General features: G+C 43.7%; 3 protein-coding genes across 3 annotated transcripts in view; 2 read left to right on the top strand and 1 right to left on the bottom strand.

Annotated features, from left to right (window-relative positions):
• LOC143201013 (cytochrome c oxidase subunit 5A, mitochondrial-like) overlaps positions 1-27614 on the bottom strand; it is a 72686-nt gene that overhangs the window by 44547 nt on the left and 525 nt on the right. The window lies entirely within an intron of this gene.
• On the top strand, positions 56-6159 carry LOC143201548 (uncharacterized). The gene is made up of 4 exons (XM_076412672.1): positions 56-226; positions 280-499; positions 550-5777; positions 6130-6159. The coding sequence occupies exons 1-4, from the start codon at positions 56-58 to the stop codon at positions 6157-6159; spliced, it is 5649 nt and encodes a 1882-aa protein (XP_076268787.1).
• LOC143201008 (uncharacterized) lies at positions 24679-27496 on the top strand. Its single transcript, XM_076411851.1, has 4 exons — positions 24679-26103; positions 26193-26427; positions 26499-26605; positions 27207-27496. Exons 1-4 carry the CDS (start codon positions 24711-24713, stop codon positions 27428-27430), a joined length of 1959 nt encoding a protein of 652 aa, XP_076267966.1. The 5' UTR covers positions 24679-24710; the 3' UTR covers positions 27431-27496.

The following is a 27614-nucleotide window of genomic DNA, read 5'->3' as shown; positions in this document are numbered from 1 at the left end:
CTGATCATTAGTAAGCCATGTATTCGTCGACCAGTGCAAGTACCAGCTTATACAAATGTATGTGGCATCGATAGCGTTCCTGTTGCGTCTAGTGTGCTACTCCCAAGCAACCAGAGTATATATGTCAACGCTTGGATCCAACCCGGTTCATCCAGTCCACGCGCAGATTCATCAGGACACCGTACTAGCCAAGTTTTTAGAAATAGAAGAATTCAAACCGCAGGAGGTAGATAATAAAGCTTAATTGACCAAAAAGCATCATTAACGATTAATTTACAGATCGCTTGGTATCCGAAGAAATGCAGAAGAGTCGGACAAACTTGGATAAGCCCTCAATATACCTCCAAAGCTATTTGTGTAAGGGCAGGTAGAAGAGGCTACAAGATCAGCGTGACCCACTGTGAAACTGACGAGATCATTAACAAGGAGACTCGGAACTGCGAAAAACTGCTCGGAGGCGGCTTACCGATTTGTTTCATCGAAAATCGACCCTGTCCAGGTATGAATAAAATAATTTTTACACGCAACTTCAAAATACAACTATTTTAGGAGGATTTATAGGCACTCTTGCCCATCCTAATAAAGAGTACTACAAATCCTACTTGGTCTGTTTGCCATATGGAGGGATATTCGTCGCTGAATGTAAGCCTGAAGAACATTACAATCAAAAATCGAAACAGTGTGAACCAGATTACGTAAAACAAACAATCGTTAGTTACTCAATGTGTAAAGAAGCTAATATCATTAAATGCTCCAAACCTGAGATAAACGCTGTCTCCTTATATTTTAAGCAACACTTGGATAAAAGTTATTGGAACTACTGTGAAGGATGCTATTACATATGTGCTACCAAAAATCCACACACATTCGAATTGACAGTAAACTGTAATCCAGAAATTGAAACTGCAACGTATTTTTCCAGCGAATATATTGACCCTTGTGAACCTGGCACTTTTATATCCGAAGATATATTCGAATGCGATCATTCTAAGAGCCAAGTATACTCTGATGAAGAAATTGATCCTACCGATAACGTAAGTTTACCTATCGCGCCTTTCTCTAAAATTACTACGGATATTAGCGACGAGGAATACCCAAGTTTTGAGACATCTTGTGAGGATGAAAGTATTGATGATGAAAAATTTCAAACGTCGTTTTCCATGGAATCTGATGAAAGCGAGGAGTCGAATTTAATCGACTCAACTGAAACCGAATATAAATATCCTGGCTATAAAACGATTAAAACGTCATGCGATGTTGAGCTCAATCCAATCTACCTATTTAATTCCACGGATCCAACAAATACCCTATTTGAGAGAATGTCCGATCCTTCCATCACAGAGAATCCCTTAATAGGAACTCCTACTATTGCCACGACAGCAAAAGGCAATACAGATACACCAATCACCGACGAAATGCCTATTGAAACATTATATGCTGAAAAATATAGTACGGACATAACTACAGCTAAAATAACTTACCCAAATAAACTATCTATTGAAACTCCCTGTGAAAATGATACTAATACGCCAAAAACCAGCCTAACGAACACAACTCACGGCAGTATAAACGATTCTCCTCTCATCGATGATCAAACTACAGAACCCCCATGTGACGATGATATTACCACACCTGAAATAGGCATGACGAGCAAAACCGATGGTGGAATAACCGATTCTCCTCTCATCGATGATCAAGCTACTGAAACACCATGTGACGATGATATTACCACACCTGAAATAAGTACTACGAGCTCAACCGATGGCGGAATAACCGATTCTCCTCTCATTGATGATCAAGCTATTGAAACACTATGTGACGATGATATTACCACACCTGAAATAGGCACCAAGAGAACAACCGATGGCGGAATAACCGATTCTCCTCTCATCGATGATCAAGCTACTGAAACACCATGTGACGATGATATTACCACACCTGAAATAAGCACCACGAGCACAACCGATGGCGGAATAACCGAATCTCCTCTTATCAATGATCAAACTACTGAAACACCATGTGACGATGATATTACCACACCTGAAATAAGCACCACGGGCACAACCGATGGCGGAATAACCGATTCTCCTCTCATCGATGATCAAGCTACTGAAACACCATGTGACGATGATATTACCACACCTGAAATAAGCACCACGAGCACAACCGATGGCGGAATAACCGAAATTCCTCTTACCAATGATCAAACTACAGAACCTCCATGTGACGATGATATTACCACATCTGAAATAGGCATCACGAGCACACCCGATGGCGGAATAACCGATTCTCCTCTCATCGATGATCAAGCTAGTGAAACACCATGTGACGATGATATTACCACACCTGAAATAAGCACCACCAGCACAACCGATGGCGGAATAACCGATTCTCCCCTCATCGATGATCAAGCTACTAGAACACCATGCGACGATGATATTACCACACCTGTAATAAACACCACGAGCACAACCGATGGCGGAATAACCGAAATTCCTCTTACCAATGATCAAACTACAGAACCTCCATGTGACGATGATATTACCACATCTGAAATAGGCATCACGAGCACACCCGATGGCGGAATAACCGATTCTCCTCTCATCGATGATCAAGCTAGTGAAACACCATGTGACGATGATATTACCACACCTGAAATAAGCACCACGAGCACAACCGATGGCGGAATAACCGATTCACCCCTCATCTATGATCAAGCTACTGGAACACCATGCGACGATGATATTACCACACCTATAATAAGCACCATGAGCACAACCGATGGCGGAATAACCGATTCTCCTCTCATCGATGATCAAGCTACTGAAACACCATGTGACGATGATATTACCACACCTGAAATAAGCACCACGAGCACAACCGATGGCGGAATAACCGAATCTATTCTCATCGATGATCAAGCTAGTGAAACACCATGTGACGATGATATTACCACACCTGAAATAAGCACCACGAGCACAACCGATGGCGAAATAACCGATTCTCCTCTAATCGATGATCAAGCTACTGAAACACCATGTGACGATGATATTACCACACCTGAAATAAGCACCACGAGCACAACCGATGACGGAACAACCGATTCTCCTCTCATCGATAATCAAGCTACTGAAACACCATGTGACGATGATATTACCACACCTGAAATAAGAACTGCGAGCACAACCGATGGCGGAATAACCGAATCTCCTCTTATCAATGATCAAACTACAGAACTTCCATGTGACGATGATATAACCACATCTGAAATAGGCATCACGAGCACAACCCATGGCGGAATAACCGATTCTCCTCTCATCGATGATCAAGCTAGTGAAACACCATGTGACGATAATATTACCACACCTGAAATAAGCATCACGAGCACAACCGATGGCGGAATAACCGAATCTCCTCTTATCAATGATCAAACTACAGAACCTCCATGTGACGATGATATTACCACACCTGAAATAGGCATCACGAGCACAACCGATGGCGGAATAACCGACTCTCCTCCCATCGATGATCAAGCAAGTGAAACACCATGTGACGATGATATTACCACACCTGAAATAAGCACCACGAGCACAACCGATGGCGGAATAACCGATTCTCCCCTCATCGATGATCAAGCTACTAGAACACCATGCGACGATGATATTACCACACCTGTAATAAACACCACGAGCACAACCGATGGCGAAATAACCGATTCTCCTCTAATCGATGATCAAGCTACTGAAACACCATGTGACGATGATATTACCACACCTGAAATAAGCACCACGAGCACAACCGATGACGGAACAACCGATTCTCCTCTCATCGATGATCAAGCTACTGAAACACCATGTGACGATGATATTACCACACCTGAAATAAGCACCACGAGCACAGCCGATGACGGAACAACCGATTCTCCTCTCATCGATGATCAAGCTACTGAACCACCATGTGACGATGATATTACCACTCCTGAAATAAGTACCATGAGCACAACCGATGGCGGAATAACCGATTCTCCTCTCGTCGATGATCAAGCTACTGAAACACCATGTGAAGATGATATTACCACACCTGAAATAAGCACCACGAGCACAACCGATGGCGCAATAAACGATTCTCCTCTCATCGATGATCATGCTACTGAAACACCATGTGACGATGATATTACCACACCTGAAATAAGCATCACGAGCACAACCGATGGCGGAATAACCGAATTTCCTCTTATCAATGATCAAACTACAGAACCTCCATGTGACGATGATATTACCACACCTGAAATAGGCATCACGAGCACAACCGATGGCGGAATAACCGACTCTCCTCCCATCGATGATCAAGCAAGTGAAACACCATGTGACGATGATATTACCACACCTGAAATAAGCACCACGAGCACAACCGATGGCGGAATAACCGATTCTCCTCTCATCGATGATCAAGCTACTGAAACACCATGTGACGATGATATTACCACTCCTGAAATAAGTACCATGAGCACAACCGATGGCGGAATAACCGATTCTCCTCTCGTCGATGATCAAGCTACTGAAACACCATGTGAAGATGATATTACCACACCTGAAATAAGCACCACAAGCACAACCGATGGCGCAATAAACGATTCTCCTCTCATCGATGATCATGCTACTGAAACACCATGTGACGATGATATTACCACACCTGAAATGAGCACCACGAGCACAACCAATGGCGGAATAACCGAATTTCCTCTTACCAATGATCAAACTACAGAACCTCCATGTGACGATGATATTACCACATCTGAAATAGGCATCACGAGCACACCCGATGGCGGAATAACCGATTCTCCTCTCATCGATGATCAATCTAGTGAAACACCATGTGACGATGATATTACCACACCTGAAATAAGCACCACGAGCACAACCGATGGCGGAATAACCGATTCTCTTCTAATTGATGATCAAGCTACTGAAACACCATGTGACGATGATATTACCACACCTGAAATAAGCACCATGAGCACAACCGATGACGGAACAACCGATTCTCCTCTCATCGATGATCAAGCTACTGAAACACCATGTGACGATGATATTACCACACCTGAAATAAGAACCACGAGCACAACCGATGGCGGAATAACCGAATCTCCTCTTATCAATGATCAAACTACAGAACCTCCATGTGACGATGATATTACCACATCTGAAATAGGCATCACGAGCACACCCGATGGCGGAATAACCGATTCTCCTCTCATCGATGATCAAGCTAGTGAAACACCATGTGACGATGATATTACCACACCTGAAATAAGCACCACGAGCACAACCGATGGCGGAATAACCGATTCTCCCCTCATAGATGATCAAGCTACTGGAACACCATGCGACGATGATATTACCACACCTGTAATAAGCACCACGAGCACAACCGATGGCGGAATAACCGAAATTCCTCTTACCAATGATCAAACTACAGAACCTCCATGTGACGATGATATTACCACATCTGAAATAGGCATCACGAGCACACCCGATGGCGGAATAACCGATTCTCCTCTCATCGATGATCAAGCTAGTGAAACACCATGCGACGATGATATTACCACACCTGTAATAAGCACCATGAGCACAACCGATGGCGGAATAACCGATTCTCCTCTCATCGATGATCAAGCTACTGAAACACCATTTGACGATGATATTACCAAACCTGAAATAAGCACCACGAGCACAACCGATGGCGGAACAACCGAATCTCCTCTCATCGATGATCAAGCTAGTGAAACACCATGTGACGATGATATTACCACACCTGAAATAAGCACCACGAGCACAACCGATGGCGAAATAACCGATTCTCCTCTAATCGATGATCAAGCTACTGAAACACCATGTGACGATGATATTACCACACCTGAAATAAGCACCACGAGCACAACCGATGACGGAACAACCGATTCTCCTCTCATCGATAATCAAGCTACTGAAACACCATGTGACGATGATATTACCACACCTGAAATAAGAACCACGAGCACAACCGATGGCGGAATAACCGAATCTCCTCTTATCAATGATCAAACTACAGAACCTCCATGTGACGATGATATAACCACATCTGAAATAGGCATCACGAGCACAACCCATGGCGGAATAACCGATTCTCCTCTCATCGATGATCAAGCTAGTGAAACACCATGTGACGATAATATTACCACACCTGAAATAAGCATCGCGACCACAACCGATAGCAGAATAACCGATTCTCCTCTCATCGATGATCATGCTACCGAAACACCATGTGACGATGATATTACCACACCTGAAATGAGCACCACGAGCACAACCGATGGCGGAATAACCGAATTTCCTCTTACCAATGATAAAACTACAGAACCTCCATGTGACGATGATATTACCACATCTGAAATAGGCATCACGAGCACACCCGATGGCGGAATAACCGATTCTCCTCTCATCGATGATCAAGCTAGTGAAACACCATGTGACGATGATATTACCACACCTGAAATAAGCACCACGAGCACAACCGATGGCGGAATAACCGATTCTCTTCTAATTGATGATCAAGCTACTGAAACACCATGTGACGATGATATTACCACACTTGAAATAAGCACCACGAGCACAACCGATGACGGAACAACCGATTCTCCTCTCATCGATGATCAAGCTAGTGAAACACCATGTGACGATGATATTAATACACCTGAAATAAGCACCACGAGCACAACCGATGGCGGAATAACCGATTCTCCCCTCATCGATGATCAAGCTACTGGAACACCATGCGACGATGATATTACCACACCTGAAATAAGCACCACGAGCACAACCGATGGCGGAATAACCGATTCTCCCCTCATCGATGATCAAGCTACTGGAACACCATGCGACGATGATATTACCACACCTGTAATAAGCACCACGAGCACAACCGATGGCGGAATAACCGAAATTCCTCTTACCAATGATCAAACTACAGAACCTCCATGTGACGATGATATTACCACATCTGAAATAGGTATCACGAGCACACCCGATAGCGGAATAACCGATTCTCCTCTCATCGATGATAAAGCTAGTGAAACACCATGTGACGATGATATTACCACACCTGAAATAAGCACAACGAGCACAACCGATGGCGGAATAACCGATTATCCTCTCATCGATGATCAAGCTAGTGAAACACCATGTGACGATGATATTACCACACCTGAAATAAGCACAACGAGCACAACCGATGGCGGAATAACCGATTCTCCTCTCATCGATGATCAAGCTACTGGAACACCATGCGACGATGATATTACCACACCTGTAATAAGCACCATGAGCACAACCGATGGCGGAATAACCGATTTTCCTCTTACCAATGATCAAACTACAGAACCTCCATGTGACGATGATATTACCACACCTGAAATAGGCATCACGAGCACAACCGATGGCGGAATAACCGATTCTTCTCTCATTGATGATCAAGCTAGTGAAACACCATGTGACGATAATATTACCACACCTGAAATAAGCATCACGAGCACAAACGATGGCGGAATAACCGAATCTCCTTTTATCAATAATCAAGCTACTGAAACACCATGTGACGATGATATTACCACACCTGAAATAAGAACCACGAGCACAACCGATGGCGGAATAACCGAATCTCCTCTTATCAATAATCAAACTACAGAACCTCCATGTGACGATGATATAACCACATCTGAAATAGGCATCACGAGCACAACCGATGGCAGAATAACCGATTCTCCTCTCATCGATGATCAAGCTAGTGAAACACCATGTTACGATAATATTACCACACCTGAAATAAGCATCACGAGCACAACCGATGGCGGAATAACCGAATCTCCTCTTATCAATGATCAAACTACAGAACCTCCATGTGACGATGATATTACCACACCTGAAAGAGGCATCACGAGCACAACCGATGGCGTAATAACCGACTCTCCTCCCATCGATGATCAAGCAAGTGAAACACCATGTGACGATGATATTACCACACCTGAAATAAGCACCACGAGCACAACCGATGGCGGAATAACCGATTCTCCTCTAAACGATGATCAAGCTACTGAAACACCATGTGACGATGATATTACCACACCTGAAATAAGCATCATGAGCACAACCGATGCCAAAATAACCAATTATCCATTCATCGATGATCAAGCTACTGAAACACCATGTGACGATGATATTACCACAGCTGATATAAGAACCACGAGCACAACCGATGGCGGAATAACCGAATCTCCTCTTATCATTGATCAAACTACAGAACCTCCATGTGACGATGATATAACCACATCTGAAATAGGCATCACGAGCACAACCGATGGCGGAATAACCGATTCTCCTCTCATCGATGATCAAGCTAGTGAAACACCATGTGACGATAATATTACCACACCTGAAATAAGCATCACGAGCACAAACGATGGCGGAATAACCGAATCCCCTTTTATCAATGATCAAACTACTGAAACATCATGTGACGATGATATTACCACACCTAAAATAGGCATCACGAGCACAACCGATAGCGGAATAACCGATTCTCCACTCATCGGCGATCAAGCTACCGAAACACCATGTGACTATGATATTACCACACCTGAAATGAGCACCGTTGGCACAACCGATTGCGGAATAACCGATTCTCCTCTCATCGGTGATCAAGCTACTGAAACACCATGTGACGATGATATTGCCACACCAGAAATAAGCACCACGAGCACAATCGATGGCGGAATAACCGATTCTCCTCTCATCGATGATCAAGCTACTGAAACACCATGCGACGATGATATTACCACACCTGAAATAAGCATCACGAGCACAACCGATGGTGGAATATCCGATTCTCCTCTCATCGATGATCGAGCTAGCGAAACACCATGCGACGATGATATTACCACACCTGAAATAAGCATCACGAGCACAACCGATGGCGGAATATCCGATTCTCCTCTCATCGATGATCGAGCTAGCGAAACACCATGTGACGATGATATTACCACACCTGAAATAAGCATCACGAGCACAACCGATGGCGGAATAACCGATTCTCCTCCCACCGATGATCAAGCTAGTGAGACACCATGTGACGATGATATTACCACACCTGAAATAAGCACCACGAGCACAACCGATGGCGGAATAACCGATTCTCCTCTAAACGATGATCAAGCTACTGAAACACCATGTGACGATGATATTACCACACCTGAAATAAGCACCACGAGCACAACCGATGGCGGAATAACCGATTCTCCTCTAATCGATGATCAAGCTACTGAAACACCATGTGACGATGATATTACCACACCTGAAATAAGCACAACGAGCACAACCGATGACGGAACAACCGATTCTCCTCCCACCGATGATCAAGCTAGTGAGACACCATGTGACGATGATATTACCACACCTGAAATAAGCACCACGAGCACAACCGATGGCGGAATAACCGATTCTCCTCTAATCGATGATCAAGCTACTGAAACACCATGTGACGATGATATTACCACACCTGAAATAAGCACAACGAGCACAACCGATGGCGCAATTACCGATTCTCCTCTCATCGATGATCAAACTACTGAAACACCATGTGACGATTATATTACAACACCTGAAATAAGCACCACGAGCACAACCGATGGCGGAATAACCGATTCTCCTCTCATCGATGATCAAGCTACTGAATCACCATGTGACGATTATATTACAACACCTGAAATAAGCACCACGAGCACAACCGATGGCGGAATAACCGATTCTCCTCTCATCGATGATCAAGCTACTGAAACACCATGTGACGATGATATTACCACACCTGAAATAAGCACCACGAGCACAACCGATGGCGGAATAAACGAATCTCCTCTTATCAATAATCAAACTACAGAACCTCCATGTGACGATGATATTACCACACCTGAAATAGGCATCACGAGCACAACCGATGGCGGAATAACCGATTCTCCTCCCACCGATGATCAAGCTAGTGAGACACCATGTGACGATGATATTACCACACCTGAAATAAGCACCACGAGCACAACCGATGGCGGAATAACCGATTCTCCTCTAATCGATGATCAAGCTACTGAAACACCATGTGACGATGATATTACCACACCTGAAATAAGCACAACGAGCACAACCGATGGCGCAATTACCGATTCTCCTCTCATCGATGATCAAACTACTGAAACACCATGTGACGATTATATTACAACACCTGAAATAAGCACCACGAGCACAACCGATGGCGGAATAACCGATTCTCCTCTCATCGATGATCAAGCTACTGAAACACCATGTGACGATGATATTACCACACCTGAAATAAGCACCACGAGCACAACCAATGGCGGAATAACCGAATCTCCTCTTACCAATGATCAAACTACAGAACCTCCATGTGACAATGATATTACCACATCTGAAATAGGCATCACGAGCACAACAGATGGCGGAATAACCGACTCTCCTCTCATCGATGATCAAGCTACTGAAACACCATGTGACAATGATATTACCACACCTGAAATAAGCACCACGAGCCCAACCGATGGCGGAAAAACCGATTCTCCTCTAATCGATGATCAAACTAAAGGATCTCCATGTGACGATAATATTACCACATCTGAAATAGGCATCACGAGCACAACCGATGGCGGAATAACCGATTCTTCTCTCATCGATGATCAAGCTACTGAAACACCATGTGACGATGACATTACCACCCCTGAAATAGGCACCACGAGCACAACCGATGGCGGAATAACCGATTCTCCTCCCATCGATGATCAAGCTACTGAAACACCATGTGACGATGATATTACCACACCTGAAATAGGCATCACGAGCACAACCGATGGCGGAATAACCGATTCTCCTCTCATCGATGATCAAGCTACTGAAACACCATGTGACGATGATATTACCACCCCTGAAATAGGCACCAGGAGCACAATCGATGGCGGAATAACCGATTCTCCTCTCACAGATGATCAAGCTACTGAAACACCATGTGACGATGACATTACCACACCTGAAATAGGCATCACGAGCACAATCGATGGCGGAATAACCGATTCTCCTCTCACAGATGATCAAGCTACTGAAACACCATGTGACGATGACATTACCACACCTGAAATAGGCATCACGAGCACAATCGATGGCGGAATAACCGAATCTCCTCTTATCAATGATCAAGCTACTGAAACACCATGTGACGATGATATTACCACACCTGAAATAAGCACCACGAGCACAACCGATGGCGGAATAACCGATTCTCATCTCATCGATGATCAAGCTACTGAAACACCATGTGACGATGATATTACCACACCTGAAATAGGCATCACGAGCACAACCGATGGCGGAATAACCGATTCTCCTCTCATCGATGATCAAGCTACTGAAACACCATGTGACGATGACATTACCACCCCTGAAATAGGCACCACGAGCACAACCGATGGCGGAATAACCGATTCTCCTCTCATCGATGATCAAGCTACTGAAACACCATGTGACGATGATATTACCACACCTGAAATAGGCATCACGAGCACAACCGATGGCGCAATAACCGATTCTCCTCTCATCGATGATCAAGCTACTGAAACACCATGTGACGATGATATTACCACCCCTGAAATAGGCACCAGGAGCACAATCGATGGCGGAATAACCGATTCTCCTCTCACAGGTGATCAAGCTACTGAAACACCATGTGAAGATGACATTACCACACCTGAAATAGGCATCACGAGCACAATCGATGGCGGAATAACCGATTCTCCTCTCACAGATGATCAAGCTACTGAAACACCATGTGACGATGACATTACCACACCTGAAATAGGCATCACGAGCACAATCGATGGCGGAATAACCGATTCTCCTCTCATCGATGATCAAGCTACTGAAACACCATGTGACGATGATATTACCACACCTGAAATAAGCACCACGAGCACAATCGATGGCGGAATAACCGATTCTCCTCTCACAGATGATCAAGCTACTGAAAAACCATGTGACGATGGCATTACCACACCTGAAATAGGCATCACGAGCACAATCGATGGCGGAATAACCGAATCTCCTCTTATCAATGATCAAACTACTGAAACGCCATGTGACCATGATATTACCACACCTGAAATAAGCACCATGAGCCCAACCGATGGCGGAAAAACCGATTCTCCTCTAATCGATGATCAAGCTTCTGAAACACCATGTGACGATGATATTACCACACCTGAAATAGGCATCACGAGCACAATCGATGGCGGAATAACCGATTCTCGTCTCACAGATGATCAAGCTACTGAAACACCATGTGACGATGACATTACCACACCTGAAATAAGTCCCACGAGCACAACCGATGGCGGAATAACCGATTCTCCTCTCGTCGATGATCAAGCTACTGAAACACTATGTGAAGATGATATTACTACACCTGAAATAGGCATCACGAGCACAATCGATGGCGGAATAACCGATTCTCCTCTCACAGATGATCAAGCTACTGAAACACCATGTGACGATGACATTACCACACCTGAAATAAGTCCCACGAGCACAACCGATGGCGGAATAACCGATTCTCCTCTCGTCGATGATCAAGCTACTGAAACACTATGTGAAGATGATATTACTACACCTGAAATAAGCACCACGAGCACAACCGATGGCGGAATAACCGATTCTCGTCTCATCGATGATCAAGCTACTGAAACACCATGTGACGATGATATTACCACACCTGAAATGAGCACCACGAGCACAACCGATGGCAGAATAACCGAATTTCCACTTACCAATGATCAAACTACAGAACCTCCATGTGACGATGATATTACCACACCTGAAATAGGCATCACGAGCACAACAGATGGCGGAATAACCGATTCTCCTCTCATCGATGATCAAGCTACTGAAACACCATGTGACGATGATATTACCACCCCTGAAATAGGCACCAGGAGCACAATCGGTGGCGGAATAACCGATTCTCCTCTCACAGATGATCAAGCTACTGAAACACCATGTGACGATGACATTACCACACCTGAAATAGGCATCACGAGCACAATCGATGGCGGAATAACCGATTCTCCTCTCACAGATGATCAAGCTACTGAAACACCATGTGACGATGACATTACCACACCTGAAATAGGCATCACGAGCACAATCGATGGCGGAATAACCGAATCTCCTCTTATCAATGATCAAGCTACTGAAATACCATGTGACGATGATATTACCACACCTGAAATAAGCACCACGAGCACAACCGATGGCGGAATAACCGATTCTCCTCTCATCGATGATCAAGCTACTGAAACACCATGTGACGATGATATTACCACACCTGAAATAGGCATCACGAACACAACCGATGGCGGAATAACCGATTCTCCTCTCATCGATGATCACGCTACTGAAACACCATGTGACGATGACATTACCACCCCTGAAATAGGCACCACGAGCACAACCGATGGCGGAATAACCGATTCTCCTCTCATCGATGATCAAGCTACTGAAACACCATGTGACGATGATATTACCACACCTGAAATAGGCATCACGAGCACAACCGATGGCGGAATAACCGATTCTCCTCTCATCGATGATCAAGCTACTGAAACACCACGTGACGATGATATTACCACCCCTGAAATAGGCACCAGGAGCACAATCGATGGCGGAATAACCGATTCTCCTCTCACAGATGATCAAGCTACTGAAACACCATGTGACGATGACATTACCACACCTGAAATAGGCATCACGAGCACAATCGATGGCGGAATAACCGATTCTCCTCTCACAGATGATCAAGCTACTGAAACACCATGTGACGATGACATTACCACACCTGAAATAAGCACCACGAGCACAATCGATGGCGGAATAACCGATTCTCCTCTCACAGATGATCAAGCTACTGAAACACCATGTGACGATGACATTACCACACCTGAAATAGGCATCACGAGCACAATCGATGGCGGAATAACCGATTCTCCTCTCATCGATGATCAAGCTACTGAAACACCATGTGACGATGATATTACCACACCTGAAATAAGCACCACGAGCACAATCGATGGCGGAATAACCGATTCTCCTCTCACAGATGATCAAGCTACTGAAACACCATGTGACGATGACATTACCACACCTGAAATAGGCATCACGAGCACAATCGATGGCGGAATAACCGATTCTCCTCTCATCGATGATCAAGCTACTGAAACACCATGTGACGATGATATTACCACACCTGAAATAAGCACCACGAGCACAATCGATGGCGGAATAACCGATTCTCCTCTCACAGATGATCAAGCTACTGAAACACCATGTGACGATGACATTACCACACCTGAAATAGGCATCACGAGCACAATCGATGGCGGAATAACCGAATCTCCTCTTATCAATGATCAAACTACTGAAACACCATGTGACAATGATATAACCACACCTGAAATAAGCACCACGAGCCCAACCGATGGCGGAAAAACCGATTCTCCTCTAATCGATGATCAAGCTTCTGAAACACCATGTGACGATGATATTACCACACCTGAAATAGGCATCACGAGCACAATCGATGGCGGAATAACCGATTCTTGTCTCATCGATGATCAAGCTACTGAAACACCATGTGACGATGATATTACCACACCTGAAATAGGCATCACGAGCACAATCGATGGCGGAATAACCGATTCTCCTCTCACAGATGATCAAGCTACTGAAACACCATGTGACGATGACATTACCACACCTGAAATAAGTCCCACGAGCACAACCGATGGCGGAATAACCGATTCTCCTCTCGTCGATGATCAAGCTACTGAAACACTATGTGAAGATGATATTACTACACCTGAAATAAGCACCACGAGCACAACCGATGGCGGAATAACCGATTCTCGTCTCATCGATGATCAAGCTACTGAAACACCATGTGACGATGATATTACCACACCTGAAATGAGCACCACGAGCACAACCGATGGCGGAATAACCGAATTTCCTCTTACCAATGATCAAACTACAGAACCTCCATGTGACGATGATATTACCACATCTGAAATAGGCATCACGAGCACAACAGATGGCGGAATAACCGACTCTCCTCTCATCGATGATCAAGCTACTGAAACACCATGTGACAATGATATTACCACACCTGAAATAAGCACCACGAGCCCAACCGATGGCAGAAAAACCGATTCTCCTCTAATCGATGATCAAGCTTCTGAAACACCATGTGACGATGATATTACCACAACTGAAATAGGCATCACGAGCACAATCGATGGCGGAATAACCGATTGTCCTCTAATCGATGATCAAGCTTCTGAAACACCATGTGACGATGATATTACCACAACTGAAATAGGCATCACGAGCACAATCGATGGCGGAATAACCGATTCTCCTCTCATCGATTATCAAGCTACTGAAACACCATGTGACGATGATATTACCACATCCGAAATAAGCACCATGAGCACAACCGATAGCGGAATAACCGATTCTCCTCTAATCGATGATCAAGCTACTGAAACGCCATGTGACGATGATATTACCACACCTGAAATAAGCACCACGAGCACAACCGATGGCGGAATAACCCATTCTCCTCTAATCGATGATCAAGCTACTGAAACACCATGTGACGATGATATTACCACACCTGAAATAAGCACCACGAGCACAACCGATGGCGGAATAACCGATTCTTCTCTTATCGATGATCATGCTACTGAAACACCATGTGACGATGATATTACCACACCAGAAATAAGCACCATGAGCACAACCGATGGCAGAATAACCGATTCTCTTCTCATCGATGATCAAGCTACTGAAACACCATGTGACGATGATATTACCACACCTGAAATAAGCACCACGAGCACAACCGATGGCGGAATAACCGAATCTCCTCTTATCGATGATCAAACTACAGAATCTCCATGTGAAGATGATATTACCACATCTGAAATAGGCATCACGAGCACAACCGATGGCGGAATAACCGATTCTTCTCTCATCGATGATCAGGTTACTGAAACACCTTGTGACGATGATATTATCACACCTGAAATAGGCATCACGAGCACAACCGATGGCGGAATAACCGATTCTCCCCTCATCGATGATCAAGCTACTGGAACACCATGCGACGATGATATTACCACACCTGAAATAAGCACCACGAGTACAACCGATGGCGGAATAACCGATTCTCCTCTCATCGACGATCAAGCTACTAAAACACCATGTGACGATGATATTACCACACCTGAAATAGGCACCACGAGCACAACCGATGGCGGAATAACCGAATCTCTTCTCATCGATGATCAAGCTACTGAAACACCATGTGACGATGATATTACCACACCTGAAATAAGCACCACGAGCACAACCGATGGCGGAATAACCGAATCTCCTCTTATCAATGATCAAACTACTGAAACGCCATGTGACGATGATATTACCACACCTGTAATAAGCACCATGAGCACAACCGATGGCAGAATAACCGATTCTCTTCTCATCGATGATCAAGCTACTGAAACACCATGTGACGATGATATTACCACACCTGAAATAAGCACCACGAGCACAACCGATGGCGGAATAACCGAATCTCCTCTTATCAATGATCAAACTACAGAATCTCCATGTGAAGATGATATTACCACATCTGAAATAGGCATCACGAGCACAACCGATGGCGGAATAACCGATTCTTCTCTCATCGATGATCAGGTTACTGAAACACCTTGTGACGATGATATTATCACACCTGAAATAGGCATCACGAGCACAACCGATGGCGGAATAACCGATTCTCCCCTCATCGATGATCAAGCTACTGGAACACCATGCGACGATGATATTACCACACCTGAAATAAGCACCACGAGTACAACCGATGGCGGAATAACCGATTCTCCTCTAATCGATGATCAAGCTACTGAAACACCATGTGACGATGATATTACCACACCTGAAATAAACACCACGAGCACAACCGATGGCGGAATAACCGAATCTCCTCTCATCGATGATCAAACTACTAAAACGCCATGTGACGATGATATTACCACACCTAAAATAAGCATCACGAGCACAACCGACAGCGGAATAACCGATTCTCCTCTCATCGATGATCAAACTACTAAAACGCCATGTGACGATGATATTACCACACCTGTAATAAGCACCATGAGCACAACCGATGGCAGAATAACCGATTCTCTTCTCATCGATGATCAAGCTACTGAAACACCATGTGACGATGATATTACCACACCTGAAATAAGCACCACGAGCACAACCGATGGCGGAATAACCGAATCTCCTCTCATCGATGATCAAACTACTAAAACGCCATGTGACGATGATATTACCACACCTGAAATAAGCACCACGAGCACAACCGACAGCGGAATAACCGATTCTCCTCTCATCGATGATCAAACTACTAAAACGCCATGTGACGATGATATTACCACACCTGTAATAAGCACCATGAGCACAACCGATGGCAGAATAACCGATTCTCTTCTCATCGATGATCAAGCTACTGAAACACCATGTGACGATGATATTACCACACCTGAAATAAGCACCACGAGCACAACCGATGGCGGAATAACCGAATCTCCTCTCATCGATGATCAAACTACTAAAACGCCATGTGACGATGATATTACCACACCTGAAATAAGCACCACGAGCACAACCGACAGCGGAATAACCGATTCTCCTCTCATCGATGATCAAACTACTAAAACGCCATGTGACGATGATATTACCACACCTGTAATAAGCACCATGAGCACAACCGATGGCAGAATAACCGATTCTCTTCTCATCGATGATCAAGCTACTGAAACACCATGTGACGATGATATTACCACACCTGAAATAAGCACCACGAGCACAACCGATGGCGGAATAACCGAATCTCCTCTTATCAATGATCAAACTACAGAATCTCCATGTGAAGATGATATTACCACATCTGAAATAGGCATCACGAGCACAACCGATGGCGGAATAACCGATTCTTCTCTCATCGATGATCAAGTTACTGAAACACCTTGTGAAGATGATATTACCACACCTGAAATAGGCATCACGAGCACAACCGATGGCGGAATAACCGATTCTCCCCTCATCGATGATCAAGCTACTGAAACACTATGTGACGATGATATTACCACACCTGTAATAAGCACCACGAGCACAACCGATGGCGGAATAACCGATTCTCCTCTCATCGATGATCAAGCTACTGGAACACCATGCGACGATGATATTACCACACCTGTAATAAGCACCACCATGAGCACAACCGATGGCGGAATAACCGATTCTCCTCTCATCGATGATCAAGCTACTGAAACACTATGTGACGATGATATTACCACACCTGAAATAAGCACCACGAGCACAACCGATGGCGGAATAACCGAATCTCCTCTCATCGATGATCAAGCTACTGAAACACCATGTGACGATGATATTACCAAACCTGAAAGAGGCATCACGAGCACAATCGATGGCGGAATAACCGATTCTCCTCTCACAGATGATCAAGCTACTGAAACACCATGTGACGATGACATTACCACAGCTGAAATAAGTACCACGAGCACAACCGATGGCGGAATAACCGATTCTCCTCTCGTCGATGATCAAGCTACTGAAACACTATGTGAAGAAGATATTACTACACCTGAAATAAGCACCACGAGAACAACCGATGGCGGAATAACCGATTCTCGTCTCATCGATGATCAAGCTACTGAAACACCATGTGACGATGATATTACCACACCTGAAATGAGCACCACGATCACAACCGATGGCGGAATAACCGAATTTCCTCTCATCGATGATCAAACTACTAAAACGCCATGTGACGATGATATTACCACATCCGAAATTAGCACCATGAGCACAACCGATAGCGGAATAACCGATTCTCCTCTAATCGATGATCAAGCTACTGAAACACCATGTGACGATGATATTACCACACATGAAATAAGCACCACGAGCACAACCGATGGCGGAATAACCCATTCTCCTCTCATCGATGATCAAGCTACTGAAACACCATGTGACGATGATATTACCACATCCGAAATTAGCACCATGAGCACAACCGATAGCGGAATAACCCATTCTCCTCTCATCGATGATCAAGCTACTGAAACACCATGTGACGATGATATTACCACATCCGAAATTAGCACCATGAGCACAACCGATAGCGGAATAACCGATTCTCCTCTAATCGATGATCAAGCTACTGAAACACCATGTGACGATGATATTACCACATCCGAAATTAGCACCATGAGCACAACCGATAGCGGAATAACCCATTCTCCTCTCATCGATGATCAAGCTACTGAAACACCATGTGACGATGATATTACCACATCCGAAATTAGCACCATGAGCACAACCGATAGCGGAATAACCGATTCTCCTCTAATCGATGATCAAGCTACTGAAACACCATGTGACGATGATATTACCACACATGAAATAAGCACCACGAGCACAACCGATGGCGGAATAACCGATTCTCCTCTCATCGATGATCAAGCTACTGAAACACCATGTGACGATGATATTACCACATCCGAAATTAGCACCATGAGCACAACCGATAGCGGAATAACCGATTCTCCTCTAATCGATGATCAAGCTACTGAAACACCATGTGACGATGATATTACCACACATGAAATAAGCACCACGAGCACAACCGATGGCGGAATAACCCATTCTCCTCTAATCGATGATCAGGCTACTGAAACACCATGTGACGATGATATTACCACATCCGAAATAAGCACCACGAGCACAACCGATGGCGGAATAACCGATTCTCCTCTCATCGACGATCAAGCTACTGAAACACCATGTGACGATGATATTACCACACCTGAAATAGGCATCACGAGCACAATCGATGGCGGAATAACCGATTCTCCTCTCATCGATGATCAAGCTACTGAAACACCATGTGACGATGATATTACCACATCCGAAATAAGCACCACGAGCACAACCGATGGCGGAAAAACCGAATCTCCTCTTATCGATGATCAAACTACAGAACCTCCATGTGAAGATGATATTATCACATCTGAAATAGGCATCACGAGCACAACCGATGGCGGAATAACCGATTCTCCCCTCATCGATGATCAAGCTACTGGAACACCATGCGACGATGATATTACCACATCCGAAATAAGCACCACGAGCACAACCGATGGCGGAATAACCGAATCTCCTCTTATCGATGATAAAACTACAGAACCTCCATGTGAAGATGATATTATCACATCTGAAATAAACACCACGAGCACAACCGATGGCGGAATAACCGATTCTCCTCTAATCGATGATCAAGCTACTGAAACACCATGTGACGATGATATTACCACACCTGAAATAGGCATCACGAGCACAACCGACAGCGGAATAACCGATTCTCCTCTCATCGATGATCAAACTACTAAAACGCCATGTGACGATGATATTACCACACCTGAAATAAACACCACGAGCACAACCGATGGCGGAATAACCGATTCTCCCCTCATCGATGATCAAGCTACTGGAACACCATGCGACGATGATATTACCACACCTGAAATAAACACCACGAGCACAACCGATGGCGGAATAACCGATTCTCCTCTAATCGATGATCAAGCTACTGGAACACCATGCGACGATGATATTACCACACCTGAAATAAACACCACGAGCACAACCGATGGCGGAATAACCGAATCTCCTCTCATCGATGATCAAACTTCTAAAACGCCATGTGACGATGATATTACCACACCTGAAATAGGCATCACGAGCACAACCGACAGCGGAATAACCGATTCTCCTCTCATCGATGATCAAACTACTAAAACGCCATGTGACGATGATATTACCACACCTGTAATAAGCACCACGAGCACAACCGATGGCGGAATAACCGAATCTCCTCTTATCGATGATCAAACTACAGAACCTCCATGTGAAGATGATATTATCACATCTGAAATAGGCATCACGAGCACAACCGATGGCGGAATAACCGATTCTCCCCTCATCGATGATCAAGCTACAGAGCCTCCATGTGAAGATGATATTATCACATCTGAAATAAACACCACGAGCACAACCGATGGCGGAATAACCGATTCTCCTCTTATCGATGATCAAACTACAGAACCTCCATGTGACGATGATATTACCACATCCGAAATAAGCACCACGAGCACAACCGATGGCGGAATAACCGAATCTCCTCTTATCGATGATCAAACTACAGAACCTCCATGTGAAGATGATATTATCACATCTGAAATAAACACCACGAGCACAACCGATGGCGGAATAACCGATTCTCCTCTAATCGATGATCAAGCTACTGAAACACCATGTGACGATGATATTACCACACCTGAAATAGGCATCACGAGCACAACCGACAGCGGAATAACCGATTCTCCTCTCATCGATGATCAAACTACTAAAACGCCATGTGACGATGATATTACCACACCTGAAATAAACACCACGAGCACAGCCGATGGCGGAATAACCGATTCTCCCCTCATCGATGATCAAGCTACTGGAACACCATGCGACGATGATATTACCACACCTGAAATAAACACCACGAGCACAACCGATGGCGGAATAACCGATTCTCCTCTAATCGATGATCAAGCTACTGGAACACCATGCGACGATGATATTACCACACCTGAAATAAACACCACGAGCACAACCGATGGCGGAATAACCGAATCTCCTCTCATCGATGATCAAACTTCTAAAACGCCATGTGACGATGATATTACCACACCTGAAATAGGCATCACGAGCACAACCGACAGCGGAATAACCGATTCTCCTCTCATCGATGATCAAACTACTAAAACGCCATGTGACGATGATATTACCACACCTGTAATAAGCACCATGAGCACAACCGATGGCAGAATAACCGATTCTCTTCTCATCGATGATCAAGCTACTGAAACACCATGTGACGATGATATTACCACACCTGAAATAAGCACCACGAGCACAACCGATGGCGGAATAACCGAATCTCCTCTTATCAATGATCAAACTACAGAATCTCCATGTGAAGATGATATTACCACATCTGAAATAGGCATCACGAGCACAACAGATGGCGGAATAACCGATTCTTCTCTCATCGGTGATCAAGTTACTGAAACACCTTGTGACGATGATATTACCATACCTGAAATAGGCATCACGAGCACAACCGATGGCGGAATAACCGATTCTCCCCTCATCGATGATCAAGCTACTGGAACACCATGCGACGATGATATTACCACACCTGTAATAAGCACCACCATGAGCACAACCGATGGCGGAATAACCGATTCTCCTCTCATCGATGATCAAGCTACTGAAACACTATGTGACGATGATATTACCACACCTGAAATAAGCACCACGAGCACAACCGATGGCGGAATAACCGAATCTCCTCTTATCAATGATCAAACTACAGAATCTCCATGTGAAGATGATATTACCACATCTGAAATAGGCATCACGAGCACAACCGATGGCGGAATAACCGATTCTTCTCTCATCGATGATCAAGTTACTGAAACACCTTGTGACGATGATATTACCATACCTGAAATAAGCACCACGAGCACAACCGATGGCGGAATAACCGATTCTCCCCTCATCGATGGTCAAGCTACTGGAACACCATGCGACGATGATATTACCACACCTGTAATAAGCACCATGAGCACAACCGATGGCGGAATAACCGATTCTCCTCTCATCGATGATCAAGCTACTGAAACACTATGTGACGATGATATTACCACACCTGAAATAAGCACCACGAGCACAACCGATGGCGGAATAACCGAATCTCCTCTTATCAATGATCAAACTAAAGGATCTCCATGTGAAGATGATATTACCACATCTGAAATAGGCATCACGAGCACAACCGATGGCGGAATAACCGATTCTTCTCTCATCGATAATCAAGCTACTGAAACACCATGTGACGATGACATTACCACCCCTGAAATAGGCACCACGAGCACAACCGATGGCGGAATAACCGATTCTCCTATCATCGATGATCAAGCTACTGAAACACCATGTGACGATGATATTACCACACCTGAAATAGGCATCACGAGCACAACCGATGGCGGAATAACCGATTCCCATCTCATCGATGATCAAGCTACTGAAACACCATGTGACGATGACATTACCACCCCTGAAATAGGCACCACGAGCACAACCGATGGCGGAATAACCGATTCTCCTCTCATCGATGATCAAGCTAATGAAACACCATGTGACGATGATATTACCACACCTGAAATAAGCACCACAAGCACAACCGATGGCCGAATAACCGAATCTCCTCTTATCAATGATCAAACTACAGAACCTCCATGTGAAGATGATATTACCACATCTGAAATAGGCATCACGAGCACAACCGATGGCGGAATAACCGATTCTCCTCTAATCGATGATCAAGCTACTGAAACACCATGTGACGATGATATTACCACACCTGAAATAGGCATCACGAGCACAACCGATAGCGGAATAACCGATTCTCCTCTCAACGATGATCAAGCTACTGAAACACCATGTGACGATGATATTACCACACCTGAAATAAGCACCATGAGCACAACCGATGGCGGAATAACAGATTCTCCTCTCATCGATGATCAAGCTACTGAAACACCATGTGACGATGATATTACCACACCTGAAATAGGCATCACGAGCACAACCGATAGCGGAATAACCGATTCTCCTCTCATCGATGTTCAAGCTACTAAAACACCATGTGACGATGATATTACCACACCTGTAATAAGCACCATGAGCACAACCGATGGCGGAATAACCCATTCCCCTCTTATCGAAGATCAAACTACAGAACCTCCATGTGACGATAATATTACCACACCTGAAATAAGCATCATGAGCACTACCGATGGCGGAATAACCGATTCTCCTCTTATCGAGGATCAAACTACAGAACCTCCATGTGACGCTGATATTACCACACCTGAAATAAGCATCACCAGTACAACTCATGACGGAATAACCGATTCTCCCCTCATCGATGATCAAACTACAGAACCTCCATGTGACGATGATACTACCACACCAGAAATAGAAATAAGCATCACGAGCAGTACCGGTGGTGGAATAACCGAATATCCTCTCATCGATGATCAAACTACAGAACCTCCATGTGAAGATGATATTACCACATCTGAAATAGGCATCACGAGCACAACCGATGGCGGAATAACCGATTCTCCTCTAATCGATGATCAAGCTACTGAAACGCCATGTGACGATGATATTACCACACCTGAAATAGGCATCACGAGCACAACCGACAGCGGAATAACCGATTCTCCTCTCATCGATGATCAAACTACCAAAACGCCATGTGACGATGATATTACCACACCTGTAATAAGCACCATGAGCATAACCGATGGCAGAATAACCGATTCTCTTCTCATCGATGATCAAGCTACTGAAACACCATGTGACGATGATATTACCACACTTGAAATAAGCACCACGAGCACAACCGATGGCGGAATAACTGAATCTCCTCTTATCAATGATCAAACTACAGAATCTCCATGTGAAGATGATATTACCACACCTGAAATAAGCACCACGAGTACAACCGATGGCGGAATAACCGATTCTCCTCTAATCGATGATCAAGCTACTGAAACACTATGTGACGATGATATTACCGCACCTGAAATGAGCACCACGAGCACAACGGATGGCGGAATAACCGATTCTCCTCTCATCGATGATCAAGCTACTAAAACACCATGTGACGATGATATTACCACACCTGTAATAAGCACCATGAGCACAACCGATGGCGGAATAACCCATTCCCCTGTTATCGAAGATCAAACTACAGAACCTCCATGTGACGATGATATTACCACACCTGAAATAAGCATCATGAGCACTACCGATGGCGGAATAACCGATTCTCCTTTTATCGAGGATCAAACTACAGAACCTCCATGTGACGATGATATTACCACACCTGAAATAAGCATCACCAGTACAACTCATGAAGGAATAACCGATTCTCCCCTCATCGATGATCAAACTACAGAACCCCCAGGTGACGATGATACTACCACACCAGAAATAGAAATAAGCATCACGAGCAGTACCGGTGGTGGAATAACCGAATATCCTCTCGTCGATGATCAAACTACAGAACCTCCATGTGACGATGATACTACCACACCTGAAATAAGCATCACCAGCACAACTCATGACAGAATAACCGATTCTCCCCTCATCGATGATCAAACTACAGAACCTCCATGTGACGATGATACTACCACACCAGAAATAGAAATAAGCATCACGAGCACTACCGGTGGTGGAATAACCGAATATCCTCTCATCGATGATCAAACTACAGAACCTCCATGTGACGATGATACTACCACACCAGAAATAGAAAGAAGCATCACGAGCACTACCGGTGGTGGAATAACCGAATATCCTCTCATCGATGATCAAACAACAGAACCTCCATGTGACGATGATACTACCATACCAGAAATAAACATCACCAGCACAACCCATGACGCAATAACCGATTCTCCTGTAATCGATGATCAAATTACAGAACCTCCATATGGCGATGATACTACCACCCCAGATATAAGCATCACTAACACAGCCGATGGCGGTATAACTAATTCTTCTCTCATTGATGATCAGTCCAAGGAAACCACATGCAAAGAAGAAACTTTAACAGCGGAAATAAACCCAACCGATGGTAGCACTCCAGATACAACAACGGATTGTTCTTCTCTACTTGGTAACTCTATTTTCTGTATTTTTTATATTCTTACACACAAGCACCTGATTTCAAAAGCCATAGTAACAATCAATTATTATTCTAACAAGATTTACCGTGTCCGCACAGCGGTTATTTCCGCTTTAACCAGTCCTGTACCAAATACTACACATGTGTCTATAAAAAAGCATGTAACAAATATGTTGTCGTCGCCATCGAAAGCTGCAGAAAATGTTTGAAATTCAACGCTGAAAAAGGATCGTGCGACTATCCTGAAAACGTCCCAGAATGCACCTATTACAACACAAAAAAGGGCTTCTACAAGACCAAATGTAAATCGAAAAAGTATGTTGAGTAGTCAAAATCCAGAATTACAAAAACAGTTTTAGCCATCTATATTTATTTATTTCTTCTAGATATTGTACCGGCCCAGGAAGATTTCCAGTGCCAGAAAATTGTTCCAAATATTACGAGTGCACTCAAGTTGGTACCAAATATCGACTCAGAGTCAAAAAATGCCAAGGTAATATAGTCCGAAAGATTAGATGACTTATCTACCGCTTTTTTTCTAATACTGTTTGACCGAAATGACTGACTACAATTAATATCATTTTGTTATTGCTTTATTTAAACAAATTTCCGTTAAATCCACCTTCCACCATATTGGTTCTGCTAATTTATGCAGTAGATTCGCTAGGAAACGAAGATTTCCGAAAATTGAATTTCTCTTCAAAGCACAAGAAACAAACGAGCACAGCACATAAACCATTCAAATGCTGTAAATTTACGTAAAATCTAAGATAACGATCTAAAATGGGACCAACCAAAAGACTAGTTTTTTTCAATAATTTTTATTGTATTTAATTTCTTTCACAGAAAAATCTTCCAAAATAATATTAATTGACGAAATTAACATGTCATTATCAAAAAACATCATGTCTCAACACTTGTATGAACTATTTGTAACCAATAGTCTGAAAAATCCAATATGACCTTAAGACTAGTAGAAAATAATAATAGTAATAAAAACAAAGGATGTAATAAATATTAAAAAGGAATCGTTTTGAATATAGGCAACTTTTTATACACGGGTGTTATGATAAGAATTTATTTTAATTTTCCAGGGCCTTACAAATTCAATTCAAGAACACTAAAATGTGAACGAAAAGCTATCTGCCCAAAATTGCGAGGCAAATGTCGTAACAGGCTGGCCATAGACTACTTCAGCTGTGAAAAATTCTACTACTGTGAACCTTTAGTACACCTATTCTGCCCTATGAATTATATATTTAATGGCCTCTATTGTCAATACAAACCAACAACCTGTATACACCCATGTGTGCTATAACACAGTATAGTTAAGGTTAAATTATTAATAATATGGACTAGTGTTAAATATAAGTTTTCGTTACTATTACTTCAATTTTATTTCAATATAACCTTATCAGACTATATCTATCTATAAGCAACTTAATAAACACATTTAAATCATTTTACCTAAATTTACAATTAAGTGATCATTATCATCAAAT

Source organism: Rhynchophorus ferrugineus, unplaced genomic scaffold (assembly GCF_030347505.1).
Source record: "Rhynchophorus ferrugineus isolate W39M unplaced genomic scaffold, kcgeb_rfMv2 rfM8, whole genome shotgun sequence".
Taxonomy (NCBI): Eukaryota; Metazoa; Arthropoda; class Insecta; order Coleoptera; family Curculionidae; genus Rhynchophorus; species Rhynchophorus ferrugineus.
This window is presented reverse-complemented; position numbering and strand designations above follow the sequence as displayed.